This window comes from Amblyomma mixtum, chromosome 2 (genome assembly GCF_055824585.1).
Source record: "Amblyomma mixtum isolate Tamu chromosome 2, ASM5582458v1, whole genome shotgun sequence".
Classification (NCBI taxonomy): domain Eukaryota; kingdom Metazoa; phylum Arthropoda; class Arachnida; order Ixodida; family Ixodidae; genus Amblyomma; species Amblyomma mixtum.
In genome coordinates this window covers 105,890,910-105,910,924 of record NC_143013.1, presented here as the reverse complement: position 1 = coordinate 105,910,924, position 20,015 = coordinate 105,890,910, and the positions used below count along the sequence as shown (strand labels likewise).

The 20,015-nt window shown below is 48.0% G+C and overlaps 1 protein-coding gene across 1 annotated transcript; it reads left to right on the top strand.

Moving 5' to 3' along the window:
- Positions 1–3,237: 3,237 nt before the first annotated feature.
- LOC149360441 (thiol S-methyltransferase TMT1B-like) lies at positions 3,238–17,644 on the top strand. Its single transcript, XM_089569283.1, has 3 exons — positions 3,238–3,603; positions 14,853–15,002; positions 17,361–17,644. Exons 1-3 carry the CDS (start codon positions 3,238–3,240, stop codon positions 17,592–17,594), a joined length of 750 nt encoding a protein of 249 aa, XP_089425409.1. The 3' UTR covers positions 17,595–17,644.
- The last annotated feature ends 2,371 nt before the right edge of the window (positions 17,645–20,015 follow it).

The following is a 20,015-nucleotide window of genomic DNA, read 5'->3' as shown; positions in this document are numbered from 1 at the left end:
GGGCGGTCGTCCCCCTCGGGGTTTCACGCTTTGGCACATATGGCATGAACGTATTACGTCCCATTTTATGCCAGGCCAGATAGCAATGTGACACAAATTAGTTTAAGTCTTGGGACCTCTTGCATGCCCACCGATGCCCGAGTTATGAAAGTAGCGGAAGAGTGCCGCTCTCAACACTCGCGCTATCGCCACCTTCAAAACCTCACTTTGTAGTTCTCGTAGGGGATATACCTCAGCAGGACGCCGCCAGAATCCAGCAGATAATTATCCAGCGCGCTCACGGCCCTACCAGCTGTTTCCAAACGCTCCGCACTGACAACAAAGCCAGCTGTCTCTGTGTGCGCGGCTTTACCGGCCGCCCGGCTCCCGGAGCCCGTCGAACAACCTTCGACAAATGGAATTCCTCTGCAGAGCTTCGAGCAAGTCCTTTCTGCTGAACACGATCCCCACGGAACTCGCGCAGTACACGTGGTTCACGCTCTCGCTTCCCTTACATGGGCTACAGCTCGGTTCTGTCCCTCACTCTCTCTCTATCGGGCAGTCGGTCGCGTGACCTTCCTCGCTCTGGACAGGCGCTCGCGAGAGTGCGTCAGCCACGGTGCTTTTCTTCCCTTTGCGGTAGCGCACGGTTAAGTCGTCACGCTGCTGCAACAGGGCCCAAGGCGCTAGGCGGCCGCTCGGCTCGCTGAGTCGTCTAAGCCAGGTGAGCGCCATGTGATCCGTCGCGATCACAAGTGCCACCCCGTCAACGTAGTAGTCGAACATTCGCAGAGCAGGAACTATCGGGAGACATTCCTTTTCTGTCACTGAGCAGTTCCTTTCTCCCGGCGTCAACGAACGGCTCGCGAATGCTACCGGACGAAACACGCCTTCATGCTGCTGAAGCAGTACTGCACCTAAGCCCAGGTCGCTTGCGTCTGTGTGGATCACAGCCTCCCTGCTTAGGTCGGGTAGCTGTAACTCAGCCGCGTCCACGAGCACCTTGGTGAGGCTGCGCAGTGCAGCGTCTTCCTCGTGACTCTAACTCCAGCCCTCGTCCGTCTTCAGAGACCTTGTCGTAGGCGCCTGCAGCGCTCCGAAATCTGGGATTAACTCGTAATAATTTCGCCATCCCCAGGAAGCTTCTGAGACCAGCTAGATCTGTCATCGATGGAAACGTAAGCATAGCCTCGAGCTTATCATCGCACGGCACAATGCGGCCTTTGTCGATCGTGAACCCCAACAGCGTTATTCGGGTCACGGTAATCTGTGCCTTCTTCGCGTTCAAAGTGATTCCCCGCGGACCTCAGCCTCTCGAAGTCGTCCCTCAAATGGCGTAGGTGTTCCTCGAACTTTTTCTAGTACACCACGATGCCGTCTAGGTATGCGAGCCCATGTTGCCACTTCGCATATCCTAGAACAAGGTCCATTAGGCCCTGATAAGTAGCGGGTGCTCCTAGCAATGCAAAAGACATTCTCTTGAATTGAAAAAGACCTGCGTGACAAGAGAAAGCAGTTTTCTCCTTATCACGCTCATCAATTTCAACGTGAAAGAACCAGCGGCTAGAATCGAGCATAGTGAAGTAATTCGCCCCATTTAGGTTCGACACTAACGAAGAAATGGTTGACTGCACGCGTCCTTTCTCGTAACCTCATTCAGTCGGCGGTAGTCCACGCAAAGTCGATACGTATCGTCTTTCTTTGGAACTAAGGCTACCGCTGTTAGACCTCCCGACAACGCCAGTGTCAATAATTAAGCGAGGGGCGACCCCGAGTCGCCCCTCGCTTAAACGACGGCCGCTATCCCTTGAGCAACGGCGGCGTCTTCATCCAGCTGAAGGAGCTTGATCTGTGTCCCCGGGTCGGAACTGAGAACTAGAGCCCCCCAGTGATCACAGTCGGTAATGAATTGACTCGTGGGGCGCATTTCTTCATCAAGGCATGAAAATCTGGTGCGGCTTACAATCGATCTCTGCAATTTTGCTGGCCTTGAAAAAGTGGTGCCCATTATTATCTAGTAAATACGGTATTTAAAATGATCACAAATACTTAGATGGATTCTTGAAAGTGTACAACGAACACAAATTGCTCGAACTTTCCAGAGATACCGGCTTCAGTGGCAATTGCTGTCGTCCGGTGAGCCAGAGTTCGTAGGTCAGAATTCCGGAGTACAAACGCCCGCCTGCTGTGCGATGTCAGATACCTTAAGGCGGCGGTTTCACCGTTGTGCGGCCACTGGCAATTTACACTTTTTTTACAGGATCGCTATAGCCCTCGCGTTTATGAGAGAAAAAATAATGCTAGTTCATTAAAAAGACCAAGGTAGTTTCACCGATATGCATGGTTAATTGCAATATCTTTCGGTACGAGTATAGTGAGCAGAAAACGTGGCGCATAAAACATAATAGTTTTGTTCGACTTGCCTTCTTGTGTGCAAAGTTTAGGAAAAGCTGTTTCAACAAAATGAAGATGCTTCTGCAGCGTTTAAATAAAACTTGTTTTCGCAATCGTCTTAGGTTGCTCAAAGCCAACATTTCATCGTCTTTAACCAAGTTGCATCTGTTCCAAAACTACAGCCTGTCGCAGTGGTCGCCCGTAGGACTAATATCTGCTTCAGGAATTTCCAGCACAGAAAGTGAAGCACGCACATCTCAGGCGCCCCTTCCGGGCGCCTTTGTCGTGTTCTGAGCAAGATAATGTAAGCGCACATATTGTTTCTCATTTGGCGCGAATTTTCAAAGGAGAAAAGATGGTGTTTCTTAGGATTGAGCCCCGTACTTTACTCCCGGTACTCTGCTATAGAAAGATCACTGACATGCACTCGTCATTCTTCTGTACTCGTATCTATTCTCTATAGTGCAGTGTGCTTATGCAGCATGCTGGAGAGGCTTGCTGGAGCAGAACGGTAAAAGTTATTCAATCGCAGACTGCCTGGCGTGACAGTAAGCCCACCTGACGTCAAAGTTTCATTCTTTTTGTGCGTGACCACAACTGTTACCCTATACAAAAATTAGTTTTCCAGTTAGCCTGATGCCGCCTGCGTCACCGCCTTCACCGACGCGTGTCAAGATATTCGTACGACGACCTCTGCCACAGGATCCAATTTATGCAATCACTTGTCAAAGGTCTCGTGATATTCTGTAGTGGCAGGCCGGCCGGCCGCCAATGCTTGCCGCATGAGTATGCGAGCGGTTCTTTAAAAAGAGACAACCATATGCTCATGCTCAGTGTAGAGTCAAAGTGGGCAGAAGAACAGTCATGTTCGGATTCGTGCCGCCACTTTTGTGGATGGTTTTCCTTCATTTCTTCGGGCTTCTGCTGCTGCTGCCGCTTCTCCTGTCCCTCAGAGTGCGGCAGGTCTTCTTCGCCGCCTTCTTTCGCCTGGCGAGCGTCGTCTGGGCCGAAAGCTTTGCCAAGGCACGACGGCTTGCCCTAGAACCACTCCATTCGTTGGAGTCACACGACCCCGAGCTCAGGAAAAGGGGCTCGCTCAGGGTGCTGGAGATCGGCGCAGGACATGGCTGCAACTTCGAGTATGTGACGCGTCCCATCAAGTACACGAACGTGGACCCCAACAAGGACTTCGGCGCTGCCTTCTTGCAGCGACTCAAGAAGAACCCCAAGGTATAGGCTGCCATTTCAATGACGGATGAATAGTTATTGCTGGACACAACCCTATGTAAATGCTAAATATTTCGTTTGGGCGCTCTTTTGTCGTCCGATTGCGTCTCACACATGAACCGGTATAGGCGGCGGGCACGTCTTAGCCAAGTGAATATTCCCCTTTACCTTTCCATGGTCCGCGACGAGCTAATAGAGAAGTAGCATTCAGCTCCTGTCGAGGAGTTCCTGACTGACGAAAAAGTCGACGTGGTAACAGAAATTTCTTCCCCAGATGATAGTATGCGTTCCTCAGAAAAGTTAATATTCTGTTTCCTGTTCTATAATCTTGTTTGTAACGTAACCGCCTCACAATAAACGCCTACTTCGATTATTTGTTACACTCTTAGTCTGTAAGCAAGGGCGGTGGGTTTACAAATGCTTTACTCGCATCAGATTTGGAGGTTCGTGTTGACGAACCGTACATCCGCGAAAGGAAGTAAATAGCATCAATAGGCTTGGTGGGTACGAAGACGTGAACATTCCGTAAAATGCAAAAGAGCGCAAAGAAATATAGCAAAAGTATACCTAATCATCAAACAAGTGAATGGAAAGGGAAACTCGTTATTGCATACATGACGGAAGCTAAGAGTCACCGATGCTAAAGAAAACTGCCTTTCTTGTGCTGGTCTCTTGAGGACTTATCCGGTGGCTAATGTCTGCAATTTTTTACATTTATTTTTGCCTTTTAAAGGATGAGAATCTCATATGGTGCAAGGATACTCAATAACGCCTAACATGCAATTTATGCAACACTTCTCGAGTGCTTCTAAGGTAATAATAGCTCGTGTTACTCCTCAGGAAGTTGAGACGCTGAAAAGCCTGTTGACCGAGTGGTCAATACGCCAGCTTCAAGATAAAGAAGGCACGAAGAATACACCTATCTTGTATTCAGTGAGACGTTTTTTAAACATTTTGTCTATATCGTACTGAAACTTCTCTGGCACTCTTTTTCTAGAAAACCTCATACGTACCTTCTTGCAGCGCAATTTAGTTACAGACGATGTGGCGCCATCTAGTTACGAAAGGTAAAAGCGCATGGTCGATGATGCGAAGGGAGTATTAATTTTCACGGAAAGGCGCACTGTCGAGAGCATAAACTATAACAAAAGATGACGAACATTACTGACAGAAAAACACTGTGCACTATGAGCGATAGTTTATCGAGATGTCGCCACGTGATGGGCTATACTTATAATGGTGTTTTTTATGGTGTACGGTTTATGGAGGTTTAACGTCCCAAAACGATTCAAGCTATGAGGGACGCCGTAGTGAAGGGCTCCGGAAATTTTTATCACCTGGGGCTCTTTAATATGCACTCACATAGCATAGTGCACGGGCCTCTGGAATTAAAAAAAAATTGTAGATTGGCATTTTGAGGAAACGAAATGGCGCAGTATCGGTCTCACATATCTCGGTGGACACATGAGCCGCGCCGTAAGGGAAGGGAGAAAGCTGGGAATGAAAGAAGAGAGAGAGAACAAGGTGCTGTAGTGGAGGTCTTCTCAATAATTTCGACCACCTGGGGATCTTTAACGTGCACTGAAATCTCACAGCACACGGGTGCCTTTTGCGTTCTGCCTCCATCGAAACGCGGCCTCCGCTGTCGGATTCGAACCCGTGTACTCTGGCTTGGTAAGCGAGCGCCTTAACCTCTGGAATTTCGCCTCCATCTAAATTCGACCGCGGTGGCCGGGATCGAACCCGCGTCTTTTCGGGTCAGCAGCCGAGTGCCATAAACACTGAGCCATCGCGGCGGCCATGGCTTTTTATGCGATTTTCAATGCCAAATTAAAATTGTAGATCCTCGTTTCTTTGAAATATCAGCGGTCAATTCGTGCAACATGAAGCAAGATCTTTCCATTCCGCTATACCATGACACGTTTTGGTCAGTGATCGATCCCTTTACGTTATTGAAATTTGCATATTTTAAGTGACTATTCTAAATCATACATTTCATTTCGTCGGCGCTGACATGCAGTGACGATCCGGTTTAATTGTTTCCTGCAAGTGCAGCCTCGATGAACTTCACTGAATCATTGGACACTGTGCGCCGACAACTTTTGAACAGCATGGTATTTTTGATCGCTCCTAAAAGTTTTAGACAACTTGTCCTAAGAACTAAAAGCTTCCTTATTCTTACCGGATGCCTTCCGCTATTATATTTTGTTGGAATCAAGAGGCGTACAATTTGGTGTGCATAACAGCTTGAACGGCAGTGACCTTTCTATTCTCGCTGATTTCGGTAATTTGCGGTACTGTGTTTCCTACCGTGTTAATTTGTGGCTGCAAGGAGTACCAGGAACAGCCATCAGCCGATATCTTGAAATCTCATTAGTCGACCTTTCTTCTGTGCAGTACAATAACGTTTAAAAATAAAGGGCGTCAAATATAGAATCGTGGTCCACAGCGGCCGACGACCATGCTCTTATAAGGACAACAAACTAAACATAAGAGACTGATTATTTTCTATAAGGTCATAAAGCACGTAGTCTATCATCAATAAGCAGCAATGCACAAGTGAAACCACTTCACGTGTTACTGAAGGAACCATCGTAGACATGTAAAAGAGCGAAATTTTTTTAAGCAGTGCGATTAGCATTCTTTCTTCCTATCCATTGCGAAAGACTGGAGCCAACTATCAGAACATGTAGTGCTCACATCAGGTGTACGTAAGTTCACTGCTGCTGTTCTTGATTGGTAATGTCTAGTGCCTGGTGCAATTTGGTTTTGGCACAGTGTTAAACATAATGTTCTCATGCTGTTCCGCGTTTAAATACATCAAGATTTTTGCGCATGTTTTTTCCGAAGAGATCAGACCCATTATAGAAGTGCTTGAACATAGTACCGACTGGACGGCGTCTCTGTTTGGTTGCATTGTTCACACTTCTGTTGTCTGCATTACCCTTTTACACTACTCCTACCTTGGTCGTGACCGGACCGATCGTATCTCTAATAAATAAATAAACAACGTGTATCCCCTAATAAAGCTTTTGCTGCCGACTTCACCACGTGGCTCGCATACCATGTAAGTAGCTTAGCAAGGACACGCATCTAATAACGCGAAGAACTCATCGTAGCTCTTGCAAATTACCGTCATCCGCATTCACAGTTTACAGCGTCATCATAACAATCTGCCAGGTTACGTCCACAGCAGGACGAAGGCCTCTCTTATCGTTCGCCGATGCTGACGCCTGCCGCAGCATCGCTATTATTGCGAACACAATACTAGTTGCACTTTCAGCCCATCGCGTAGGGAGGCCGGTAGCATGACCCCCTGCTGTGACCTCATGCCATCTGCCGCAAAATCCAGGGGCCCAACTCGTGCCGTCGCGTAGCGAGGATGATGACGAAAAGCCTTTATTTAATAAAAGAGGTGAGGCTCTCTTAAAGAGCCCCGCAATGGGTGGAGTCCCTATTCCGGGACCGCATCTACCAAGCGCAGCCTAACTCCTGCTCCTGCCACGCGCGGCGCGCGCTTAGCAGTCTGACGTCACAGCTGCAAGAGCGGGGCTCTAACTTGCGCCGTCGCGTAGCGAGGCCGCAGCTACCAAGCGCGGCCTAACACCCCCTCCTGCCGAGCGCGGCGCGCTTAGCGGTCGGTTTGGGTGTCCACCAAGATGACAGAGAATTACTGCGCCACTTTCTTTCCTCAAAAAGCGGTGTGTTCAAAGGGCAAGGCATGGCGCAGTAATCCTCTGTCATCTCGGTGGACACCCGAATCACAGGAAGGGAGGATCGCCACCACCCGTTCGGTGCGATGCCTTGCCCTTTGAACGCAACGCTTTTTGAGGAAAGAAAATTCTCTGTCATCTCGGTGGACCCCCGAACTGCACCGTACAGGAAGGGAGGAAGTGGGAGTGAAAGAAGATGGAAGCTTCTAGACAATCATCCGTTAGCGTCAGCCGCTCGTTTTGGCGACCGAGGCACGCATAAATCCCCCAGCACGTGGGGGCTTTCGTGTGGTGAGTATAATGCCATGTAAAAAAAAATTGGCAAAACTTTCATAAACATAAGCTTTACTAAGAGCACTACCAAGACACACCACAAGCCAAACCAGGTGCAGGGCTATTGCTTTCGCAACTTACCGGGCTTAACCAAGCCAAGCCTCTACCAAATTTTTCTAAGCCCTTAACAGCGTATTTTCGCCAGCTGCAACTTTCGTCTTTCATCCTTCGGAATATTCTCCGCAGAACTTATCATTTCTACTGGTAGAAATTGTGCGCGGTGCTTCATCAGCCTAACAGCGACCGCATCTGCCACAAGGTGATCCAATACTCATGAAGCAGTGGAAGACAAGCTCTGGCAGGGAGCTGGACGGAAATTCTCAGTGCCCTGCCGATTCCGGAAATTGGGCCTCGTATCCGCCCACACATTCTCCCTTGACGGTGGCCAGCGATGACCACACAGTGAGCCATATCTTTCACGTTTGAGGTCACCGCACTTTAATGCTACACCATTAGCATTCACATCCTGAGATTTCGCGTCCTGCTTCTCTCCCAATAATCGCTACCTCGAGAGCGATCAAATGACCATGTGATGTCATCACAACCTGCCCAACCGGGTGTGAGCAACCAGCCCACAGTGGAGGGTGTAAATCAAATTACTTCAATCAAATTCAGTTCCATTGCCACCTGCCCACCATGGCATTCCACATCATGCGATTTCGTACCCTCCATTAGTCATAAAAGTCGCTGAGTGGTCGAGAAGCAGATGGCATCACACTATTCCGTGACCACGGCGCTCGAAGTAAAAATTGAGAAGCAATAAGGGGAGGGGTGCGCAGCCGGGAAAGGGCTCGAGAAGCAGGTTGGAAGAGGCTCTCGGCGAAATCACTCAGCGGATGATAGTGTGTGTGCAAATAAAGAAATGGTGACGGTGAGAACATCGTGTGTTGTTGAAAGAACTGGCAGAGACGCATATGCAGCATCAACGTTGGTTCTAATGCTTTCGTATTTCACTCTTAAGGTGACTAAGCGTCCCCATACTTTCTTGCCATACCAACTGGCCAAAGACAACCAGGGCTAAATACCTCGAGTGAGCGTATGCCGTTCACATATGAGCGCACCGCTTCGTGTGAATAGTTGCGCGCTGCGCCGTCTATGTAGCCGGCGACTTTTGGACCTTTTGTAAAGTAATACAGGCTGCCGCGGTGGCTCAGTGGTTATGGTGTTCTGCTGCTGACCAGAAAGACGCGAGTTCGATCCGGGCCGCTAAGGTCGAATTTCGATGGAGGCGAAATTCTATAGGCCCGTGTAGTGTGCGATATCAGTGCACGTTAAAGAACACCAGGTGGTCGAAATTTCCGGAGCCCTTCACTACGGCATCTCTCATAGCCTGAATAGCTTTGGGAAGCTAAACCCCATAAACCAAACCAAAACTAAAGTAATAGAGGATCCATTTCTTTAAAACAGCAATAAAGGAACATACATTTCGCCGTTCTCCCAGTCGCTTGTCCATGAGCTGTTTCGCCGCTTTTCCAGTTGATAGCGGCTAGAATCGTAACTCCTGGGTCCGACGACATCGTCAGAAACGTACAAAAAGCCCAGGGTTAACCAGCGGTCTCCACACTGAAAACAGGGAAACGTAGCCCTACCAACTGCGGAAGTGACCGCAATGCTCCGTCCGAGTTCCGGCTAAATTCTCCTCTGCTCGGTGGATCAATAGAGAGTGCTCCACCGCGGAGAAAACTTGCGAACCTGCGGACCTGCACCGGATTAGCCAGTGAAAGACGCATTCACAACCGCGGTGCAAGAAAAGCTGATCGATCCACCAGCACAATTCGCCCTAAGCGGCTACCCAAAGGGGCGTCTCTATAATGAAGACGCTGGTTGCGTCCCGACAGAATGTGCCGCGCCCTTATGGAATCCATCAAGCTTCGCCTTCACGCGCATGGTGTTTCGTCGTCTCCAGAGAAAGCAGATCCTTGTGAATGTGCCGTCTGCTGGCGCCTTTGCGGCTCTTGGCAGTCGCACAGTACCACTTTTTTTCCGAGATCTTGTAGAGGGTATTCAATTCGGGGAAATCTGTAGTCGCGTCTTCCTGTACCCATCTCTGACATTTATCATTTCTCGATTTGCCGCACTTCGAGGCGAATACTAGTGGCATATGGTCTCGCTCAAGGTCTTCACAGCAGATTTCTTCTTGAGCTCACATTTTTTTCTCTTCTCTCTTCCTCTTATCTCCACCTTACTTTTTTGTGACGAAGATTAGTTCCAATTATGCAATATTTTGTCGTAGTGGGGCTGTGAAGATTACGCGAACAGGCTTGCTTCAAAATCACGGTCTTCGTGTTCGGGTTTTGTGCAGGTTAGCTGGAACCACTACCGAGCAGATGAATGGAATATTACACCTTCCATTTCCGCTGTGGTTTAGGAGGTGTCTGCAGTCAGAAAGAGCCAAAGGATAAACAAAATGTTGATAGAGGGGTAGCTGGTGTAGAAAGAACTTGCCTCCGATATGCGGCGGCATTCTGGGCCAACAATCCTGCGAGAAGAGTTTGCCCTCGGCAGGAATATTTCAACAGTTTGATAACGTAACATCCATATTAAAAGAATGGAGATGCATTTGATAGAAACGTCTATCCTCCTCGTCTGAAAGATGTGGTATGAAAATGTTTGAAAATGCCTGAAAGGTGTGGTCCAGACTACACTATCCAGAACGTTAAATACGAGCGGCCCACAGAAGTTGAGGCAGCTGGGGGCTCAAAAACGTATGAGAGGACGGGACACTAATACATCATCGCAAAGAGGCATAAAAGATACAACTGGTGGAGGCGCCAATGCAAAGACAGGGTCTTTTTTAGACATGACACCGGAAACCGGATCTTCGCGGTGAGGACAAAATATGCTGCTATTGCAGGAATAAACATTTTTGTCATTTAAGTGCACGGTGTTTGCATGTACAGAGCGAACAGCGAAAGCGAGCAATCGCGCCCAATGCAGCCGGCCCTCTTTTGGTCCACGATTGTGCCCATTAGAACCACTTTTCCCTAAAAAGCTAGCCGCCATTGCATAATTAAGCGATTCTACAATATTCATCCTTGTTCTCAATTATGCACATTGCTTATGTAGTGCTTCCATTATGCTTAACTAGGACCACATGTGTTATTCGATTGAGAACTGCGTAGTGTGTGTCTGTACATATATTGAAAGGGCGAGAAAAAGAAGTGTCCTGCCTGCAACAACGTGTGTTTCAGTGCATCGACACCTTGCTTCTATCTCTTTTTTGCTTTATGGTCACAGCCTTTACCCATCAGAAAAATAATTCTCCCGTACGCCTTCAGGCCGTCTATGTGACCGCGATCAACGATACCCGACAGTATTTTCGTACGATAACCCGTTGTTGTTGCGACTGAGAGAAGGGTGAAAAGCAAAGTGCACGGGCCTGCCTACTGGCTCCAGCCGACCCATCACCGCTGCCACGTGCAGATAGAGGAGAGTTAAAAGATGAGAGGAAAGAGTGAAAGAAGAGACGCGCGTCGCAACAACCGCGTCCGCCGAAGCGATGACGCTGGCTGAAACAACAGATACCCCAAAATGTCACAGTACGATGACCCATGCCAGACGATTCCATTAATACAATCTTGTTCGTCAACGCCTACAGCTGCCAACCCTTGCCGCATGTGGCATGCGTGCGATTCGTCAAAAAAACTAACTGGACGGTGCGACACTTGGTAATAGAAAAGTTGAGCGCAGCTGCTGAATTACTTAACCACAGGCGATTGCAGACGGAACAGGCAGTGCTGAACGACGTTTGCGCTTGGTCTCGGCTTTGGCGACATGCACAGCGGCAGGAATCTACAACCTTGCGTCGCCGCCTCTGAGCCGCTGAACCTCTTTGCGGGCGGCACTTTGCGCTGCAGTTGCCATTCCACCGCTATCTCTATACTCTCCTCCTTCGCTTTTCGCCTCACGCTCTCTTCGCTCTCGCCATAATTACATCTGCGGCTTCACTCCTCCCACGCTCTGCCGCATGGTTACAGCTCGAACGATAAACTCAGTAACGGGCGTTTAAAAAGCTGCACTGAGAAACTGACATGAACTCCGCCAACTCCGTGGCCGTGATCAATGCATTCCATTTTCCGATTCCTGACGAAAGTTCTGTAGATGCTGTCGATTCATTTTTAGGGCTTCTGCTGCTCGTGCCGCTTCTTTCCGTCAGAGCTCGGCAGCTCTGTTTCGACCTTCAGTCTTCTTGGAAACGTCATATGGGCAACCAGCTTTGGCAAGGCACGATGCCTTGCCCTAAAACAGTTCCAGTCGTTGGATTCGCGCGACCCTGAGCTGAGGAAAAGGGGCTATATTAGGGTGCTGGAGGTAGGCGCCGGGGCAATTTCGAGCACGGCAGACGAATCATCAAATACACGAACGCTTACCCTAACATCGACCTCAGAGCTGCCTTCAAGGAGCAACTCTAGAAGAGCCCAAAGTTATAGGCCACCATTCCTGTGAAGGAGGAACAGTAAATGTTGGGCACGGCCCGCTGAAAACTCAAATTTTTCTTTGGATGTTCTTTCTCGTCCGATTTGATCTCACACATGCCCTCTTGTAGGCGACGGCCAGACGTTAGCCATGTCAGTATTCCCCTAGCAATTCATGGTTCGCTAATAACCTAATAGAAGTCTCCGGAAAAGCAACTGGTCATGTCTGTGAGCTCTTGCCAAAGCAGATAGTCAAAAGCACGGCTACAGAAATTCCTTCTTAAAATTGTGTTCTGCGCCCGTGGTAAAGCTAACATTTGCCAGTGCTCGGTTTTAACGTCACTGTTTTAAGCGCAGAACCTACTGATGTTCGCACAGCCACTGTTTTGCAAGTATTCTGCTGTTACCATAAAAGAAGTGTTTTCATGCATATGTACAATAAACTCTAACAATACAGCGGGAATGCTTTCTTGCTTCTTTTTCTTAACTGCGCCAGATTGTAATTTATTTAGTACAAATTCTTTCAACGCATTTCTTCTCAACACATATTCTGTGTTTCAAAGGCGGCAAATATTTGCGCTTTCATATTGGAACAACGTTATTGCCTAGTAGTAAGGTTAGTATAGCCTATATCATACTACCTTCTATCGGCAAATTTAAAAACTTTTCAGGGCTTCAGGGGCTTCTACGCCCCCAAAAGGATCCATTTCCTAAGAGAGTATCCTGCATCGCACATTTAATTTCTTTCGCGCCGCTATTCGGTGCCATCCTGTTGAAATCCTTACCTGCAAATGCGACTGCCATGAACTTCACTAAACCTTTCGGCGACTTGCACAGAGATGTCTTGGTTAACACCAGATCCATCACAGCAGCTGAATGTTTAGCCCGAACTAGAAGTTCCCTCATTCCTTCTGGGTAACGTCAGCTGATAAATTACTTCGGTGTCAAGGATGTAGGACTCGCCCTGTTCGGTCCACTTGTCTTTTTTTTTTCACTGCGATATGTCCTCCCTGGTTACCTTAAATACACAAGGAAGAGTGCTCACCAAAACTTGCTGCGGAAAGGAGTACAACAAAGAGTTAACTTGCGCTGGTTTAATTCTCCGAACTTCTGAGTAGCACCTGCTCCTTAATTCTGGGCTACCAATCCTGCTAACATGCGCTATGCGGATAGAGTTGATTCCGATCCTCAACGTTCAGTTTACTATAGTTCCATCCCTATCACAAGGACGCAACTGCAACTGCCTTAGCAATTTAATTTTCAATCAATCCCAGGGAGAGATCTGTTCTAGTGTGCACTACGCAGCTCGTCAAATACGAGTGATGCGCAGAAGCTGAGCCACATTGGCGCCGAACTGCGAAGAATTTGCTTCGAAGGTGCGTCATAACATTTACAACGACGACGCATGCAAGATAACACCGGTACAAGCAGCGATGGAACCTCCAGCTATTTTTCAGACATCACGATTACAACCGGGAGAAATCGGTGAAAGTGAAACCTCTTGATATTGCCGAATTAATGTTATGCATGAGCAGTTCTCTTCCCTTCTATAAAGTACAGTGCTTACAAATTTCGATAGAAAGAGGTGCATCGAAAACCTACAGCCGCAGCCCCAACTGTGCGTCGCTAGGAATGCGTGTGACTCTTTTTCCTTCTTCCAGAGTAATAAAACGGGAACGAAGCGAGAGATGTTAAAACATACACAACAGCTCCGACTTCTGATTTTATGGCATGATAACAGCGCCTTGTAAAGCCCAGCACAAAAATGGAGGGATAATTAGGTTCCGCCTGAAGGGCAAGACCCGATAGCGTACAGGGTTAATTACTTGCCTGCAATGGCAGGCGCTCCGAGTGGTGGGCGTTCTGCGGCCCAGGTTGTTCTCCCGAGCGACCAATCATTAACTTAACTGCCACCCGTCACGACGGGCAGTTCGCTCACTATCTGGTAGGCAAGCTGAGATGACGCCGCAAGGTCAATTGATCCAGGTGGCCCACGTGCCTCTTCGATTGCTCTCCGGGGACCACCGGCCAGACACATTCCCGTGATGTTTCGCCAAAAACGCCAACGCCAGATTTTCTGATTAACGGGGCGTTTACCGCTATCGCGGTAAAAGCAAGCAACGCAAAAATCACAAAACCAACGTGCCTTGAGCGTGGATGAAATAATAACTACCTATCCCTGCTGAATAGCCTGGTTCTTTTCCTTCAAATGCGTTATTGGCACTGGCTCCAAGCTTTAATAAATGAGTTCACATTGTATGTACCTTTTTGGTCTCTTTTTATCGATTACTGTTATATTTTTTGTAGGTTGTATTTTTACAGTAACTATTTGATACGCTGCTTCCCACTGTTTGCAGTTTTACCGCACTTGTTTTGGAATAGATACAGCTGAATGCGATGGTAACACAGCGCGTCATTAAACGGCAAGTAGTGCTCCAGGAATGCAAAGAAATTAAACTTTTTCGACAGTCTTGTTGTGTAAACGTCTGACCGCCAGTGTACATTTATATTTCATGCGTATATATGTTATTGCAAGGCTCGCCAAACCGATGCTCTATCTTCATCGCTATCCATAACTTGAGTGCAACGACAAGCTAATCAACTGCTCATGCTGGAGACATTTCTACTTACTGCGTTATAAGTCTTTTCTTATTTTTTCACATGCACTCAAACGAAATACAAGAAATGCTGCGTTTAAGGCTTTAATGTGACGTTGCAGTGTCAAAGTGATCTCACTTGCTCATTTAGTTCTTGTTTGAGTGTATACTTTAAGCCGCTTTTTGCTTTCCAGGTCGAACTTGAACGCTGGATACACGGCTACGGAGAAGACATGAGGGATCTAGCCAGCGGCCAGTTCGACGTGGTCGTCTTCACCTATTTGCTGTGCTCCGTGAATAACGGCAGAAACGTTATTGAAGAAGCCAAGCGAGTACTGATCAAAGTATGTGTCCTTATTGCGTTGCAGTTATCTATTGTGGAATTACGGGGGCAGTCCCCGCAACGTACTCAAACTACGCAGCTGCAGTGTCTCCGCTGGCTAAACACGGAGGGATTCCTGCTCGAGCGAACAAAAGGAGGGATTATAATGCGTGGTCACTCATATGCTATTTATTAAAACTTGCAAATAATACACAGAGCGGGCCAGCTAGCTGCAAAACATCAAAGAGGCATTGCTCGGAATTAGAAGGCTGCGCAAGAAGGTATTCCTCAGAAGGTATTCCTCAGTGGATGAGATGATCGAAGGATGAGGCCCGGTCCACGAAGCATCCGGGCCGGAAGGTTCCATGACCTGACGGCCGAGGTCCGTGGACGCACCGGACGGCAGGGGCTGGGGGCGGTGTCTTCATATGTGGGTCTTGGGCCGTCGTGTCTTGTGGTCCGGGCGGGGGACGGGGCTGGGGTGAGCGGCGAGGTCGGTTCAGGTCGGGCGGGCTGGGGTATGGCCGGGCGGCGTGACCAGGCACTCAGGGCACGCGTCCTCGGCAGGCTCAGGACACCGATGATCCGGGACCAGGATGGCGATGAAGGGACCCCAGCACCTCACACCAAAAGATGTTACGGGGATGTTAAGGCATTACCGTTACGGTAAGTCTATATTGGAGGCTGCTCTGAGATGGCCAGCACTCAGCTCAGACTCCAAGTGCCCAGCTACCCACAGTCAACGTCGTCGTCGTCATCCAGCGCTCCGCCACTTTTTCGTTCACGATTCGTTCACTTATTCAGTAACCAGTTCACCGGTAACACTATCCCCCTCGGCTGAGGGCAACGTCCCGGTGCGTGTTAGGCGTGCGATGTCGAGGGTGGGTGATAGGGCTTGAGGCGAGCCACATGAACGACTTGGGATGTCAGTGGAGCGGACTGGGACTTCGAGTGGAGCAGTGTGATCTCGTCTTCTTAGTAACAATATTTCAAGGCCTAACACACCAAAATGTCGATGTGCAGAAACAAGTATTGTCTCTCACAGCAGTGTGCTCCAACATTTGGGCAACACTGCGAAGAGGAAAATGGCTATCATTTTGCTCTTCCTGTAATCACATGTCCGTCAGAAACTGGGAGGACAATGAAATCGATCAAACATCAATCGAGTGCGAACGCAGTGAGGTATAGAAAGTAAAAATACAGAAGAGGGCAAATACGGGCTGGTTGGTACATGTTTTACGAATTGGAAAATCAGCGCAATCAACAGCGTCTTTGATTGCGCGGTTTTTCCAATTCGTAAAAATACAGCGTTAGCATGAAAATAAGGAAGGTATATCAGAGTGGCTAAGCGTTGACAATATCCTAGTTGAAATCACGAGAAAATGGACAACGGCAACGTAATGCAATGCGAAAAGCTGACAACCTATGATCTCTCGGGGTAGCTCATCTGATTGGAAGAGACGCCAAGAGCAGCAGGGTGCGGTGCAGAGTCAGTTGGGCAGATGAGATTGGGAAGTTGCCGGGGACAAGGTGGCCGCAGCTGGTGCGAGGCAGCGTTAAATAGGAATCCCTGGAAAACATCTACCCTGTTGGGTATCTAGACTGGCTTATAAAGAATTTCACAAAAAGAAGGTACCCACTTGCCCTCAGTGCAAGCGGAGCCCAAACTATTACACTTTACTATAAGTACGCCGCCGCGGTGGCTCAGTGGCTATGGTGCTCGGCTGCTGGCCCGAAAGACGCGGGTTCGATCCCGGCCGCTGCGGCTGAATTTCTTTGGAGGAGAAATTCGAGGCCCGTGTACTGTGCGATGTTAGTGCACGTTAAAGAACCCCAGGTGGTCGAAATTTCCGGAGCCCTCCACTACGGCGTCTCTCATAGCCTCAGTCGCTTTGGGACGTTAAACCCCATAAACCATAAACCAACTTTTCTACAAGTACAAAAAAAGTTGTTGGCGCTAGTCGCGTTTGATTTCAGCCAGGTAACTAAATGGACCACGAATATTTGGCCGTGACGTGACGGGAAGTTCTCGAGCATATCCTGTTATCACCGTTAGCATCATTATCTGCCCTGTCACGTAAACTGCATGTCTGACCCCCGCCACCAAGTTCAATTTCTTTACATTTCCAGCCTGTCTCCACTGCTACAAGCAGCGCTTCACCATTGTCCTTGGGGAATTCTAGTCTTATCACCTCGCTTTCTCAACCACCACAGTAAGACTGTCATGCAGTCACACCCACTAGCCCCGCTTCAAGCTTTATCGATGTCCATTTCATCCGTTGGATTTCAACTACGATGTCGTTAACTCGTTGCACCCATAAAACAACAAAAATTTTGATGCTTAATATACTTGATATGAGGTACTCTACTGCACTTTCAGGGTGGACGTGTGATCTACCTGGAGCACGTGGCCTATCCTAAAGGCACATGGCTGAGGCTTCTGCAAGACTTAATGACTCCTCTCTGGACGATTTTCTGCTGCAACTGCCACCTCAACAGAGAATCCATGAAGATAATCGAAGCGGCCGGCTTTTCGCATGTCACGACTCACTACGCAAATGTGCCAATGGGGACTGTACTAAACAACCAGGTCTACGGAATCGCCGTCGCATGACCCGCAGAGTAGAGCTTACCAACGCCAGACGTCAATTTTTACCGTCTTTACCGACCAATAAAGGCTCGCATCCACTCTTGAAAAATTTGGTTACATCAGGTTGCCTTCCTAAAAGACGAAATATTGAAAGGAGTCGTCACAGGTTCGCCCGCCAGTGGCACCTCCGATGCACCGGGGGGGGGGGGGGGGGGGGGGGCTGTTCTCTTTTTCCAGAAACACAAAAATATCTAGACCATCTGAAAGCATGAAACAATGCTTGTGATTATATCATATCGTGCCCTAATATGCGTACACATTATGGGTGTGTTTACACTTCGGGAACATTTGTGTACGCTGGTTTGTTTCTCGCCCACAATTTATTCAATGAACTACTATCACGCTTTATCGCTGCGACTACCATATTTCAGCTGCTATTCATAATCTACATGTTCCCACGAATGCGTTGTGGGCTCCAGGCCACACTAGGAACGAGTGGACACACAGGCTGCATGCGGTCAAGGCATATTTAAGTCGCCACTCTCAAATCACTGTCTCAGGCTTAGGTTATACAAGTGGTTCAAAATTAAGATTTAGGGATTTCTTAAAATTAGCTGTTGATAGTGCTTGAAATCTACATCTTCGCATACGTTATGAGGCCAGGGGGACACAACGTAGATGATAATCGTCCACGTCACGCACTTAACTAAAATCGATTAGCGAAATTATTAATACCTGCAATAAGCAGATATCCTTATATTGCAGACTCAAAGGGATTACTATCCCTACATAATTCCATTTGGAATCACTCGTAGTACGCATGTGTTCCGAGTATTAGCTTCCGAATTTTAAACTCGATCCGCGTATTTACATATACAAGGGAATGACGATTGGCGCGAAAGACCTTCCACTGTGACACACCGTTCCGACTGCCAACAGCGTATATCGGCCGGTGAGACTGGTAGCTGTTTAACTTTCACTTTTGGCTAACGAAATGAGTGAAACACCTGGCGCTACAGGTGCTTCAAGCTAAGAAGAAGTTTCGAGTCTACCGCCACTGCCATGTATGCGTAATTACGTGAAATCACTGGAAACTTTCACGGCGAGTATCTCGGAACACGATTGCTCTTGAAGAATTCTACTAAATCAAGTAGTCCAGAAATGAGACCGCCGTTGCGTTTCGAATATAAACATTCACGCTAGCCGCCGTGGCTACAAAATTCATTAATATATTTTAGTTAATTAGGTACCTAACGCTGACAGTTAGCACCTCACTTTGTGTCCCCTGGCTGCATATGACTTGTTCAGAGGTCGATTTAACCTCTCTCTCGGGGACTAAGGAATCTGTAAAGCTCAATTTTGAACTGTACATCAGAAAACAGCAAAGAAGAACAGCTTCAAATTAAGCAACGTCGCAGAACAGACCTTGTGATTACTATGGATGCAGACGACGACCGTCCACGCAGAGGGCTGCCTCAGGCTCGCTGGTGGTTGTAACACAAGCGCCAGCCATGACTGACCACATTTTAGCGTTGATGGAGAGGCTACTGCACAGTTCAACGGCCTCGAGAAGGCAAAATGGCCATCGCCAGTGGGATAATGGCCGCCGGCCACTGAAATAAACCAAAAGCCATCACCTATACTTGGCAACAGCCTTTCTTGGCATGCAGTGCTACGAAAGGTACAGAGTCGCAACGCGGCGTCATCCTACGTAGCTGAATAAGGCCCACGGTTACAAATAGCTATTCGCCAATGCAAATTATAATAGTAATACTTGTAATTATGACACATTCCAATATGCAATGAGATTTATCGACGTTAAAACATCGCGGCTAAAAAATCTTTCCTAAACACAAAACGCTTTGCAGGCTAGTTCTGTTGCATGTTTTAGAGAAGCCCGACCCTTGCAGAGAAGACTGCTTTTGATCTCGGCTTCGAGTCGCCCAGAGGAAGGCAACGTTTTCATGAAATGACACGATACAGGTAGCGCAAGAGGGCTGAATATTGCCATCGGAGGTATACACATGATTTGCAAGAAACAGTGGTGTAAATGGTAGAACACTGACTCTACAATGGCCCTTTAGAGCATCATCTTACGTCCACTGGCTTAAGGACTTCTCGAACGTTGCTCAAGGACCTGTGCACGCTGCGAGCAGTGTGAGGTTTGCCTGCGCTTGCCCATTGAAAGGGCTGAGTTACAACTTTTTGATCCCAGAGTCTATGCATCCTATAACTCGGTACATCTTTTATCTCTGCTATGATGACACTTTCATCAGTAAAAGCCCAACGCACACATATGCCTGAGTTTATTCTCCGGATTTTTTTATGCTTTCACGCTGAATGTCGTGAAACATACTCATGAGCAATAGCGGCCCAAAGAAATTAGAACATCTTTGTTAGTTTCCACTCGTGCAGGAAATAGTCTTTGTGTCAGCAGCGGCGTGC

What these genes read in the sequence shown, in the direction of transcription:
- LOC149360441 (XM_089569283.1), top strand. Translation starts at nt 3,238, where the DNA reads ATGTTCGGATTCGTGCCGCCACTTTTGTGGATGGTTTTCCTTCATTTC. An exon ending in GACTCAAGAAGAACCCCAAG is followed by an intron (nt 3,604 to 14,852) that starts GTATAGGCTGCC and finishes TTTGCTTTCCAG; the next exon opens with GTCGAACTTGAACGCTGGAT. An exon ending in CCAAGCGAGTACTGATCAAA is followed by an intron (nt 15,003 to 17,360) that starts GTATGTGTCCTT and finishes CTGCACTTTCAG; the next exon opens with GGTGGACGTGTGATCTACCT.